This window comes from Arachis hypogaea, chromosome 12 (assembly GCF_003086295.3).
Source record: "Arachis hypogaea cultivar Tifrunner chromosome 12, arahy.Tifrunner.gnm2.J5K5, whole genome shotgun sequence".
NCBI lineage: Eukaryota > Viridiplantae > Streptophyta > Magnoliopsida > Fabales > Fabaceae > Arachis > Arachis hypogaea.
The window spans coordinates 100,304,119-100,318,561 of record NC_092047.1 but is presented as its reverse complement, the minus strand read 5'-3'; the positions used below and the strand labels follow the sequence as shown (position 1 = coordinate 100,318,561).

Here is a 14,443-nt window from a genome sequence, read left to right as displayed (position 1 = left end):
CTACATTACATCAATTTACTATAAAATCTCCCAGTGTTGACCTGACAAAAGTGCTAAGTGTTACTCAGGAAAGTGATTGGCGGACAGATTTCATAAATTATCTACAAACATCCAACATTCCAGACAACATTGGGAATGTCAAAAGGTTCCGAAGACAAGCCACCTTTTTCACATTACTGAATGGAGCCTTATACAGACGAGGATATACTCGCCCTTTACTCAAATGCCTTAGCAGCTCCGAAGCCGAAATAGCACTATCGGAGGCACATGAGGGGATCTGCGGAACACACACAGGAGCTCGGAGCCTAGCCTCAAAAATCCTCCGTGCCGGCTTCTTCTGGCCATCACTAAAACAAGACAGTCAAAACAAGGTTAGGACCTGTATAAATTGCCAGAAGCACGCCCCAACCATCCACACTGTTCCGACTTGTCTATGGATCTGAAGCAATGATACCACTAGAAATCTCCCAAAGCTCAATTAGGACACAATTCGATGACCATGATCAAGCTCAGCGAGCCGAGTTAGACATCATTGAAGAGATCCGAGATATAGCCACACTCAGACAACGCGCCGCCCAGCAAACAATATCTCGGCGCTACAATAAATCGGTCAGAAGCCGAACATTCGATAAAGGAGACTTGGTCGTTCGAAAGACAGAGCTCGCGCGACGTCCACCATCGCATGGCAAGCTCGCCGCAAATTGGAAAGGGCCGTATCGAGTTACACAAGTCCTCGGCAACGGAGCATATAAGCTAGAAACCCTAAATGGTACAATCCTACCCAACACTTGGAATGTATCTTCCCTAAAGAAATTCTATAGTTAAAAACTCAGGGACAGGCTTGTACTCTTTTTCCTACTACCAAGAATTTATCCCTAAAAGGTTTTGCTTGGAGAGGTTTTAACGAGGCTAGCCTACCTGAACCTTTGTATCCAAAGGATTGCCAATATTACTATGTGAATACAGTCTATTTCACTCTTTCTTATATAACAACTTTCTCACTATATCATTCCTTTGATTGCTTTTACAATAAATATCATAAGATACAGATTTATCTATGATTTCAAAAAGACGAGTATCCTCGCCTAATTTCAATCCGAACATTAAAGGCAAACTCTAACAGGGATATTCTTAACGGAACATTCCCATCAATTACGCAAAGGCCTCTCAAACATTTAAAATCCAAATTGGCCACAAATAAACAACAAGTTAAACAAACTCTATTAACAGCCTACAAAATAGCAGATAATTGTTTAGCAAATATCAATAAGTCTTCGCCAATAAAGTCCTCAAACAAACATAAACAGCACTAAAACAATTACAATAATATCTTAAGCATTCTCTGCCTCATCCTCGGCAACGCCATCATCCTCAACCATTTTACCATCTCGGACAATCTTCCCAGGGTCTATCTCATACAGATCAGCATCAGGCACAAGGAACTTCGCCTGCAAAGATGCCCTCTCAAAACCCTCAACAAACGAATCTAAAATCTCATCACCCTTTTTCTTCTCCATTTCTTTAAGCTTCGCAGTTACCTCAATCAACCGAGCTTCCATGCTCGCCAAGTTAGCTTCTTTCTTTTTCAAATCCTCAACATCATTAGCATAGTTCTCTTTGGTCTCCTTCAATTATTTTTCAGTTTCAGCCAACTTATTCTGAAGTTCGGCAACAGCACCTTTAGACTTACTCAACTCCTCTTTCAACAGCAAAACCTCATCCTTCTCCACCAACACCTTTTTATGCTTCAGCTCTTGACTACGACCTAAACTAGCTAACCTTAAACCAACCACCTACAAACCACAACAAAAAACAATAAAATATATAAGTAACTCCCAGCAAACAAAACAACCAAAACACAATTACAAGACATTACCTGCATATACTGACCAACAGCCATTTCGCCAACCTCATTCGCCAATGATACATCAGCTTCAGACTGACAATGCTCATCGGCAACAGCCATATAGGGATACTCCTTCCCCCATACAGATATACCCTCACTATGTTCGGTCATTTCATGCAGCTTTTTCTGATTCACAACAAAAGCTTGAATCTCCTCTAAAGAAACCCCTTGTTCCTTCTCGCTAGTATCCTCGGACACATCGACCACGCTCGATTTCCTCTTCTTTGCAATCACCTTCCTCCGCCCCTGACGAGGTTGACTAACTTCTCCAGCTCCACCACCTTTTTCGCGATTGGACGACGACACCTCTTTCTCCAAGTTCTTACTTTTAAAACGCGACCTAAGTGAAGCAGCTGACACCACCGGGTACTTACCACCTGCAAATTCAAAAAGCAAAACAGCAGCTCAGTAAGGCTCAAATACACAAGTAAATCACTAACACATATACACAACTCACTCATATAATCTACCACAGCAGCCCTATTTTCCTCCCACTTTAACAATTCAAACATGGAGATCAAATCTTTCTGATCAATTTGTTCCACCAAAAACTCAATTATACACACATTCCTCGGAGTTATGACTTCAGCCCCGAGTATATTCTGGGGTTCCGAGCACCACCAAAGGAGAAATCTCTCAGCCAAGAACTCGTCAATATAAAAAAGAAACTCTTTTTCAACATTCCTCACTTTCACATACATCTCCTTAAAGTCCTTGAAAGAAGACTTATATAATTTGAAGATACCAAACCCAGGAGTACTGTTCAGATTAACCCAACCCCCTTTCCAAACTCCCTTAGCTTGAAACAAAGAAAAAAAATAAATCTACAGACGGATCCTCCTCAAGAAATTCCATCAGTATTTCGAAACAACGCAGAAACGTCCAACCATTGGGATGCAATTGTGAAGGAGCACAGTTTAGTTGCTTCAAAATTTGACATTCAAACACTGTAAATGGCAGCCTCACCCTCAGTTCTTCCAACACACAACTATGCATATAAAAATACTCAAACCCCTGCCCCCTATGATAAATCATATCCTCACTACTGCATGGCAGTAACTCCACCTGAACCCCAGACCCTGGCCTCACGACTCTGCCAACATCAACCTCCTTCACAGCCGCATCATCCCGAAACAAAGACACCCGACCCTTCACATCCTCACTAACCCAGTCATAGGACCAATCAATCTCCCTTTTCTTCTCCTTCTCAAACCCCATAACCAAACCCAGAACCAAAAGCAAAAGCAAAGAAGGAAGAAGAAGACGAAAAATTATAAAATAAAATAAAAACCATGCATACCTCTTTTATTCATTCTGTTTTCAAAGGAGAAACACCAAGGGTCAGGGATAAGCAACTCAGTTCCCAAACCATTCACTTAACCACATTGTAAAGGTAACTGCTTCCTCAATCACATCAAACGGTGCATTTGCTTTGGGAAAATAAGAGACTTTAATGATCCACTACTCTTTCTCTCTCCTCGCCAAAAACAACAACACGACTCCCTACATCTCAAACATAAAAAATTTTTAATGAAGTAAGTTGAACTGGGGGCTCACTCAGCAACCTGTCTCACCGAGTTATAACTCCTCAATAAGCTCAACCTGCTTCATTAAAAACTCTCCACAGGCCAAGCTTGGGGGCTGTGATATGGTCATAATAAATGAGATATAACTCGGTGAAATCCGTTACAAACTCGCCCAGTTATGAGCTATAACTCGGCGCGGTCTGTTATGAGCTCACCCATTCATGAGCTATAACTCGTTATAATCCGTTATAAGCTCGTCCAATCATGAGTCATAACTCAGTCAAATAAGCGCTTCCACCATAACCGATGATATAACAGTATATGAGAAAGAGACGTTATTCGCCTTTTCATAAACGACCTTAATACCAAAAGCGTAACGGAAAAATAGCCTACAATATAAAGCAAGGTAAAGTGTTCTTTTAAGATTATTCGAATAAGATAATATACTGACTTAAGCTTCAGAGTGCCTTTGCAGGTACACTCCCCCTCCTCTTCATAGCTCGTACTTTCACACCACAATAGAAAGGAAAAGCTCGGACTCAAGAGTTGGACGTTCAGCCTCTGAGGACATAACTCGGTTGTCACCTCTATTTCGCAAGCAAGATCAATTATTATTTTTATATAAACAATAATTTATACTCATACATACAAACATTTATACATATAAAATATATAATATACATTTATATTTATTAAATTTACACATAGATTAACACAGTTTATACCTATATTTATTAAAAATAATTTGATATTTTTATTGGCTAAAATTGTTAAAAATTACTAGCATTCAAAATTTTTTATTATGATAATAGTGAATCTTAAGCAAGTAAAATATTATCCATTCCAACCAAAATAAGTAGTTTAATATTGTAGAGAATGATGACTTTGGAGAAGTCATATAAGCAGTATAAATAGTATGAGCTAGTGTGAGACTCGGAGATTACGATAGATTGATAAATTTGTGATTGAAAGGGTTTCTAATACAATTCTGTTTTTCTCTAGTTTTTGGGTGTCAAACTATTCTCTCCTTACTGCATAATTGTGCAGGTCTTGTTTCTCTTTGGTCTTCAACCCTAAAATCTTCATGAAAAATTATTTCCATATCATCAATGTTTCCCTCTGCATCTAATGCTTCAGCTTCTGTTCTGATTTTTTGTATCCAATTCCTTTATGGTTGTAGGCTATGAAAGACGAACATGTTGCATTATTGGCAAACAAAACTTGGCATTTTGTCTATCCACCACAGAATGCAAATGGATGTTTGCAATCAAGCGTGGCCCTGATAACTCCATTAAAAAATACAAGGCCAAACTTATTGCAAAAGATTGCCACCAAGTTGAGGGTATTGATTATACACAGATTTTTAGACCCACTACCATTAGCGATTTCTAAAGGGCGATGCTTCCGCCAATTCGATTTTAATAAGTATATATGACTCCTCCCCTGGCTTATATTCAGGTGCAAATGGTATGGTATGTAAATTAGACAAGGCCATTTATGGCTTCAAACAATCCCCGAGAGCTTGGTTTTTAAAACTTCAATCTACTCTACATACTCTTGGTTTCTCTACTCTTTTTGTTAGAACAACTTCTGCCTCTACTATTTACTTATTAGCCCATGTTAATGATATAGTCATTACAGGTAGTAACAACAGTGAAATAGAAAGTATTATTGCTAAACTACACTCTATTTTCTCTCTTCATGTTTCTCCAGCAAAATATGTGCATGGCCTTTTAAAAAAGGCTTGGATGGATTTGTCCAATTCTGCCTTCTTTCAAACTTACTGCTCAAGAAAGTGACAGTTTTGACAGTTCTGAGATAGCATATGCGGCAAACCGGGTTAGTCAGTTTATGCATAATTGGACAGCTGTTAAGAGAATCCTTTGAGTCTTTTCAGGTAGGACTATCCATAGTCTCCAATTTTCTAAGAGTTTTTGCTTTTGCAGATGCAAACTGGGCTGCTCATTTAGATGATAGAAGGTCTACTAATGGTTATTGCAAATTCCTAGGACCTAATCCAATATTCTGGAGCAGCAGAAAGCAACAGGCATTAAGCAGATCTTTAACAAAAGCTGAATACGGGTGCTTGGTAAAAGAAGTGGCTGAGTTTATATGGATTCAAAAATTGCTTGGAGACCTCAACATTACAAGTCCAACAGCTCCGATTGCTGTCTGAAAATCCTGTCTTACATAGTCACAATAAACATTTTGAAATGTTAGAGATAGAATCACAAAAAGATTAGTTAAAATAGTTCATATTCCTTCTCACTCTCAAGTTGCAGATATTCTCACCAACCCCTTTTCTGTCACAGTGTTTAATAATTTAACTTACAAACTAAGGATTTCACATGCTGCAACCCTTAGTTTGAGGGGGGTGTAGAGAATGATGACTTTGGAGAAGTCACCTAAACACTATAAATAGTATGAGCTAGTGTGAAACTCAGAGATTACAATAGATTGATAAGTTTGTAATTGAAAGAGTCTCTAATACAATTCTGTTTTTCTCTGGTTTTTGGCTTTGGGTGTCAAACTATTCTATCTTTATTGCATAATTGTACAGGTCTGGTTTCTCATTGGTCTTCAACCCTAAAATCTTGAAGCATCTTCACAAATATCTAATCTATTATTATTTATTAATTTAGGTGTAACATCAATTTTTTTTTTTTTCAATAAGAATAAACACGTTTTATTTTAAGGAATTAACTAACAAGGACACCGGATAAAAAAACATTAAAAGTAAATTTAGAAATTTTTTTTTTGGGTGTTCATTTTTCATATATTTAATGTAAAAAAAAAAAAAACCCTTATATTTTAATAAAAAGAGAAAATTTTACTCACCTTTTTTAAGAAATACTTAAATGACACTCCACTCTTTTTTATCTGTAAAATATATATATTTTTTTATAGTTTTTAAAAAATCTCTTTTTTAACTTATTTTAAAATTTTTGTATTAACTAATAATAACTTTATCCATTTTTTAAGAAAAATAATTTTTTTTTAAATTACCTTTAACAAAAATTTTATTTTTAGTAATTAAATTTTGTATACCAAAATATTTTTTAATAAATTATTTTTTTAGTGATTAAATTATATTTTTATCAAAATATTCTTTAAAATATCTTATAATGATTAATTTTTTTTATTAAGATACCATGTAATGTTATTCTTCTAGTGATTAAATTGTTATATCAATATTATTTTAATATTAAATTAAAAAATTCTTTTCTGTGGAACTAATAAAAAAATATTAAATTAATTTTGTAAAACCATGTTTAATAATATGCATTAATATCATGAGATTAATAATAAAATATACAAAAAAAATTGTTATTAAAAACAATTTGATAAAATTATAATTTAGTAATATTTTGAAAGATATTTTGGTAAAAATATAATTTAGTCGCAAGAAAAATAATTTGTTAAAATATATTTTGGTAAAAAAAAAATTAAATTTTTGTTTAAGGATATTTTTGTAAAAAATAATTTATTTTTTCTTAAAAAATAGATAAAGTTAATGATAATTAACACAAAATTTGAAATGGGTTAAAGAGGAGATTTTTTAAAAATTATAAGAGAGGATCGGAGAGTGTACATTTTATAAATAAAAAAAATTGGAATGTTCTTTTAACATTTATTATAGGAAGGAAGCGAAATTTTTTCTAATAAAAATAATGGATAAAGTAGTGTTTTGGTCTCCCAACATTTGGAATGAATCCTTTAGTCCTTAACATTTTAGTAGTTCTATTTTTATCCCAAAACGTTTAAAATGACATCAATGTTATCCCACGGTTAAAATCTTTTACTAACATTTAACAAAATTGATATACTATTCATAATACTTTTGTTAAAATTACGTTTGCCTAATCTCTCTCCCACCTTAACCCTCTCAATAAGTATAAACTTCATTTTCTTACTTTTTTTTTCTCTTTTTCAAATTTTTTTAGAGAATTAATAATGTAAAAAAAAAAGAGAAAAATAAAATTTGGATTTGTTGAGAGGATGAAGATGAAAGAAGAGATTTAAATAAACATAGCTTTAACAAAAGTATTATTAATAATATATCAATTTCGTTAAATATTAGTAAAAAATTTAACAATAAAATACATTAATATTATTTTAAACGTTTTAAAATAAAAATAAAACAATTAAAATATCAAAAATCAAAATAAAATCTACTCTGAATATTAGAAACCAAATCAGTATTTTATTCTAAAAATAGTCATTATACGTTCTTAATCACCGAACTCCATTTTTGTGATGCGTGCGAAAAATGTTTGACGCTTGCTTTAAAGGACCGTAATTGATGCTGTTGGGGAGTCAATTTTTGTGAAGTTTACGTACGTTTTAATTATTTGTTTGGTGATAGGTAACATTTTTTCCACGTACGAACTCTGAAATAATTGAACTTGAACTAGAATTGCTTATTGAATATTGAATAATACTCGCAGATTGCTATAGTATAACTAAATTAAAATAATTATTGAGGAAATCAGTTAAGGTTGTCAGGTTGTGTACACTCTAGGTGTTACGTTCACTTCAATTCATGAATCAAAAGATTTGAAGTTATTCGAATATCATGTAATGTTTTTTCCCGTGGCCCTGAAACAATATTTCAAATATAAAAATTTGTAAGGTCTAATATTTCAACAACCATAATTTTATTTGATGCTTAGTATTTGTTCATTGCCTTTCCTAATATGCGTACCTTAAAATATTTTTTTCCCTCCTTAATTTCTAAAATATGGTTTTTTAAGTTACTTTAATGCCAAGGTCTATCAACACGTATGGTATGAATTCAATAAGCACTTACAAGGCAATATTACTTACAAATAGCAACCATAAAGATTACTCAAACTTGTGTCTGTATAAAATAGAGTAAAGTATCGTTTTTGTCTCCAACGTTTGGGGTAAATCCTATTTGTGTCCCTAACGTTTAAATCGTCCTATTTGTATCCCTAACGTTTGTAAAAGTGATTCAATGTTATCCTGCCGTCAATTACACATCATGAACGCTTTAGTTTGAGTTTTAAAAATCTCTTCTTGAAGTTAGAATATAAATGTTTGGGATAGAATCGATGATCTACTCCGAAAAATAGCTCATCAAAAGTTGAAACTAATTCCTACAACATTTACATAATTCACTTTTCTATGGACATAATTGAATCTAAACACAAATAGTAGGTATAATATTAAAATCGAACACATCCAAATGAGACCTAATTGAGAATGAATACATTCAAGTGAGAATAATTGAAAAATATAATCTGATTTGTTAGTATAATTGATAGTAGGATAACATTGAATCACTTTTACAAACGTAAGGGATACAAATAGGACGATTTAAACGTTAGGGACACAAATAGGATTTACCCCAAACGTTGGGGACAAAAACGATACTTTACTCTATAAAATATGTTCCAAGCTTTTAAGTCTTTATCACATGTCCAACTTTGCTATATGGGTTATGTTAGGTAACTAATAATTTTTTTGAACAACATAAATAACCACCAATAAAATAAAAATACATTACACCTCCAAATTATTTATTTAAATTTTAATATTAGAATAACCATCCACACACCTAATGAAATAAACATCCGATATATTTATTTTTCATATTATTTAGTATTTTTATTGTCTACCTATATTTTTCCTTGCTAAATATATTACTTTTAAATTTTATCAATTCACAGATGCCAAAACCAGCAATAATTAAAGGCAAATTTGGTTGACGAGTAGAGAGGTAAAGTGAAATTTTAAAAAAATGAACTTTATAATTTTAACTTGCGTAAAGTATATTTTCTATTCCTAACGTTTTTTAAATTTTTAAAAATATTCCTAACGTTTAATCTACTTTAATTTTATTCTTAATGTTTAAAATAAATTTTATTTTTATTTTTTTTATTAATTTGTTAACAGTCAACTATTAGTCAACATTTTATTTCCCAATTTTATTTTTTAGGCTACATTTATTTACAGAGACAAGACATCGAGATAGAGACACAGAGATACAAAATTGTATTTGACAGAAGAGACATGAACAGACTGAATTAGTGTATTTTGTGTCCATCGTGACAGAAAGGACACGGAGACACTAACAAGGGACCCAACTTATTTTTCATTTTTTCTTTCATTATTTTTGTTAATTTTTTATTATTATATTTTTCGTCTCAAATTTTTTGAAAAAAAATAAGAATAAATTAGATTTTCATAATTTGTTCTAGTTTATCACCAAACAGATACAAGAACACAAAATTTTGTATCTCTATCTTCTATATCTTGTTCTCTCAGTGTCTTATCTTGTCTTGTTCTCAGAAACAGATGCAGCCTTATTAACATAATCTCTCCCAAAAACAAAACCAAATCCAGAAACAACAGTAGCATGACCACCATCATTGCCTCCTCATCTTCCGGCCACCGTATCGTTGTCCTCTCCACACGTCGCCACTTTTTGCGCCTCTTCCGGATCTGTCTTCCGATACTATCTCTGTTAAAATTCCCTTCGTTTAAAAGAAAAAAAAAACATTTTTTTCAAAATAACTCTTTTCTTATTGTTGAATCTGATTTTAAAACATGTTTACGAGTATTTGTTGTTGTTCTTAATATTATTACTGGTGGTGGCGAATTGCATGTGAAAGGGGGCTAACTATATGATAGTGGCAAGAGTAAGGGGTTCAGACGAGGTTGGGGTGGACCTCTGAAGTGTGCTTGCAATAGATGAGGGTTGCGAAGGGTAAGCGATGATGGAGGTGGCAATAGATGGGGGTTGTGAAGTGTAAAGGATGGTGGTGAAGGGTTAAAAGCCGCAGTAAGTGGTGGTTATGATAATGGTAGAATGAGAAAAGTAAAGATGGAGAAGAAGATGATGATAAATATTAGAAATAGAATTAGAAAAATTTTTTATTAACTGTTAACTGATAAAAATTTGACAATAAAAATAAAATTGAAAATATTTCAACCGTTAAAAACAAAATTAAATTAAATTAAATGTGAGAGATATTTCTAAAAAATTAGAAACAAAAAACATATTTTACTCGTTTAACTTTTAAGAAAACATACTATAAAAATATTCATTGCGCTGTAAAAAACTTTAGGCTAAACCAAAAATATTTCTCCAAATGTGTGTTACTAACAATTTTGGATGGAGTTAAATCCTAAAATGGTCCCTGAGATTGGCGTAATGTACTAAAATCGTCCCTGAGATTCCAATTGCACCAATTACGTCCCTGAAATTGAAAAAAATGCACCATATTAGTCCCTGACCTATTTTCCATTAACGACGTGATGTCATGGCATGATGACGTGGACTGTAAGTGACACGTGTCATCCATTATGTCATCGTTGTATATGCACCAAATTAGTCCCTCACTTTGCATTAAGTGACTCATTTTAGTCCCTGAAATTGAATGTCGTACACCAAACTAGTCCCTTCACCAATTGTTTTTCATTTTTTTAAATTTAAAATTTTAATATCTTGGATATACTAATTTCAATTCTATTTTTTCATATATCGTTTAAATACAAGTGGTTTCATAAAAATTTTTAAAATTTTAGTTTTAATTATATAATTTTTTTAATAATTTAACATTAGTAAATTTTGTAATATATAAGTATGTTATTATAAAAAATAATTATACGATTGATTAGACACAATTTTTTTCATAAAAAAACGTGTTTTAACAAAAAATTAATAATTAAAATAATTTTTTTTCCTTATGAAATACACGTTTTTGTTATGTGTAAATGAGCTAGATTGAAGGCACTTCAAGCACCCTCACTACCATCTTTGATCTCTGCAGTCTAGATGAAAGAGGTCGGAGACGGTAATGAGAGAAGCTTTAAATGTCTTCACGTCAACTCCAAGACGGCGGTTATTAGGGGTATTCGCAAGAAAAAAATATTTTATAAAAGTACTGAAAGAGGTCGGAGATTGTAGTAAAGGTGCTTGAAAAACCTTCACGTCAACTCCAAATTGGCGGTTAGGGTATTCGCAAGAGAAAAAATATTTTATAAAAACACTTTTATTTGAAAAACATGTGAAAAAATAAAATTGAAATTAATGCATTAAAAAATATTGAGAATTTTGAATTTATAGAAAAAAATGAGAAAAAACTAGTGAAGAGACTAGTTTGGTGCACGACATTCAATTTTAGGGACTAAAATGAGTCACTTAATGCAAAGTGAGGGACTAATTTAGTGCATATACAACCATGAAATAATGGATGACACGTGGACGATTACTGTTGCGACACGTGGCACAAACGGACACGTGGTCAAATAACATTGTGACACGTGACACAACTATCCACGTCAACATGCCACGTGTCACTGTTTACCACATCATCATATCATTACCTGTGGCCAAATCATGAAGTGACACGTGTCACTTACAGTCCACGTCATCATACCATGTCATCACGTCGTTAATGAAAAATGAGTCAGGGACTAATATAGTGCATTTTTTTCAATCTCAGGGACGTAATTGGTACAATTGGAATCTCAGGGACGATTTTAGTGCACGACGCAAATCTCAAGGACCATTTTGGGGTTTAACTCATCATGATCATCATTATCATCATCATTACTCATTACTATTGTTATTACTTATTACTATTCACCCTCATAATGGATCAAATAAATTAAAAAAAAAAAAAAGAAAAAAAAAGTTTCCATCAGAAGACATTCCAGCAAAGCAAGACCAATTTATTAATACATGAAAACAAATCAATAAATAATTACACACAGACTGTTTACTTGTCATCATCATCATACAATAAGAAAATGTGTCAGCAACATCACACATTGTATTAACAACTTCAATAATTTAAGCATGTTTCAATTAAAGAAACCATCCTTTTAACACAGTCGGAAATCTCAATCTGAATGTGCTCAGCAATACAACAACATAGATGAAAAAGACCAAATTAGACACGGCCCTTTAGCATACATATTACTAAAATACAACAACAAACCTTAAATACAAAAAAGTAAACACTAAAAATTTACAAAACACCATGCCTATTTAGTTTCTGGTTTTTCCTTTTTGTTTTTTATTTTTAGTTTTTATTTAGTGTTTTTGTTTTTACTTTAATATTTTGTGAAAAACAAATTACTTTTTGTTTTTGTTCACAAAATATTAAAAATTAAAAACATTAAAACTAAAAATAAAAAATAAAAAACAGAAACCAATAATGCTTTTCACACCTCAAAAGATCTACTACTACTAATTCTTACCATCTTCTATGGTCTTATTATCTACAACAATTTTAACTTTCCTATATTCAACATCATGTTGCATAACACATTCTTCAGGCACCACAGGTCTCCTATTACCACCAAATATGGTCCACAAATAAAGCACAACAAATGCTGTCAATGCTCCACAACCAGTACCAAATATCATTGCAGAAAGAACCTTCAAAATGCAATCATCATTCCTTGGTTTATTATTAACCACAGGATTCTTACCCTTACTTGAGGTCTTAACAAGTACCTTTGGATCTAGAGGCTCTGAATGCATAGTGTGTGGGAATTTCCTTACAACAAAGCTCCATGAATACAAGAACCATGCTTGAGATTCATAAGAAGATGAATCATCCAACAACTTCATAGGACTAAGACCAACAAAAAATTGTTTCTCCTTCAACACTTCTGCTAAGTCAATTTTGTGCCAGAGAAATGGATCATATGGCTTTGTGTTACCATGTTGACTCAACCTAACTTCTAACTGCCTTGAACTTGCAACATAATCAATCCAAGCATGAAACTTTTCTCCATTTTTAGCAACCCAATTGAAAGATTTGTTAATGGCTCTAGCCGGAATAACTGGGTCACCGACATTAATGGCCACACTACAACTTACATGACCACCCTTTGTTGAAGGACTAAACTCAACACCGACAACTCCAGATTTTCCATTTTTCAACAATGAAGGATACCCAGAAGAACTTTTCTCAAAAAAATCACTTTTTGAACCATTTGGAACCATAACAAAAGCCAAACCACCCCTATTGTACAATGGCGTTGAAAATGTAAAGTAAGTCGAAAAAGACGCTAATTGCTTTGGTTTACCTTCAAGAAGCTTGATGGGTCTTTTGTACATGACCTTCCCAGACCCAGATAGCTGAATCCCAGAGCCACCATTCATAACCTTTGAACCACCAAAGAGAGCCACATTGGACTTAAATTTTGGATCTTTCTCAAATTCAGCAAAGGAGAACAATGGAATTGGGTCAAAAGCTTGGGTTTTTAGGAACAAAATGGTTAAAGTTAAGGCCTTGAAGTAGGGGGAAGTGGTAAAATGTGCCATAATTGAAATGGCTGGAGTTAAGATTGAACCAATCTTTGATGGGTTCTGTGAGTGAAGAAAACTCTTAGGTTTGGTGGGTTGATCCCATTTGGTGGAATTGGAAATTTTTTATGGCCTTGGTATTTTAGGGTTTGAGAGTGAGAGGAGAAAGAAGAAAGAAAGAGAGAACGAAAGAAAGAAAGAAAGAAAGAAGAGGAAGCAGAGGAAGAAAGTAAAGAATATTGTTGAGATTGGAGGTTGAGAAAATTAAATACGTTTTACTGGTTTGTGCACACTTTTTGATGACTCACCTTTTTTGAGTTCTTTACATCAATGCCATTGCCATATGACCAAGGGAATACAATAATTAATAATGGTGGCAAGGTTTTTTGCACTTTGAGGCTTTGCTTTTGCAATATTTCCAATGTTGACTCCAATATCTTATGGAAACACGGGTTTCCAAGAGCGGGCTCGTTCCGTATCCAAGGCATAATTTGTTAAATTTAAATTTGCTTTTTTAAGTTGATATTATTTTTAGATCGAGTTTGGATTATATTTTGGATCATATTCGATCTAATTCGAAGTTATTTGTAATAATAAAAATATATATTTTAAAGTAAAATTAATAATATTATATTATTTTTATATTTTAATTAATTTTTTTTATATTATAAAATATTATTTTTATTTTAAAATAATTTATTTTAGTATAAATATGATATA

The 14,443-nt window shown here is 32.8% G+C and overlaps 1 protein-coding gene and 1 long non-coding RNA gene across 2 annotated transcripts; one reads left to right on the top strand and one right to left on the bottom strand.

Moving 5' to 3' along the window:
• Positions 1-4,319: 4,319 nt before the first annotated feature.
• LOC112727880 (uncharacterized) lies at positions 4,320-5,945 on the top strand. Its single transcript, XR_003166027.3, has 3 exons — positions 4,320-4,479; positions 4,613-5,271; positions 5,379-5,945. It is a non-coding gene; the product is annotated as an uncharacterized lncRNA (long non-coding RNA).
• A 6,271-nt stretch (positions 5,946-12,216) lies between these two features.
• Positions 12,217-14,105, bottom strand: LOC112727879 (L-type lectin-domain containing receptor kinase VIII.2). The gene has a single exon (XM_025777807.3). It carries the CDS (start codon positions 13,739-13,741, stop codon positions 12,656-12,658), a length of 1,086 nt encoding a protein of 361 aa, XP_025633592.1. The 5' UTR covers positions 13,742-14,105; the 3' UTR covers positions 12,217-12,655.
• Between the last annotated feature and the right edge of the window lie 338 nt (positions 14,106-14,443).

What these genes read in the sequence shown, in the direction of transcription:
- LOC112727879 (XM_025777807.3), bottom strand. Translation starts at nt 13,741, where the DNA reads ATGGCACATTTTACCACTTCCCCCTACTTCAAGGCCTTAACTTTAACC.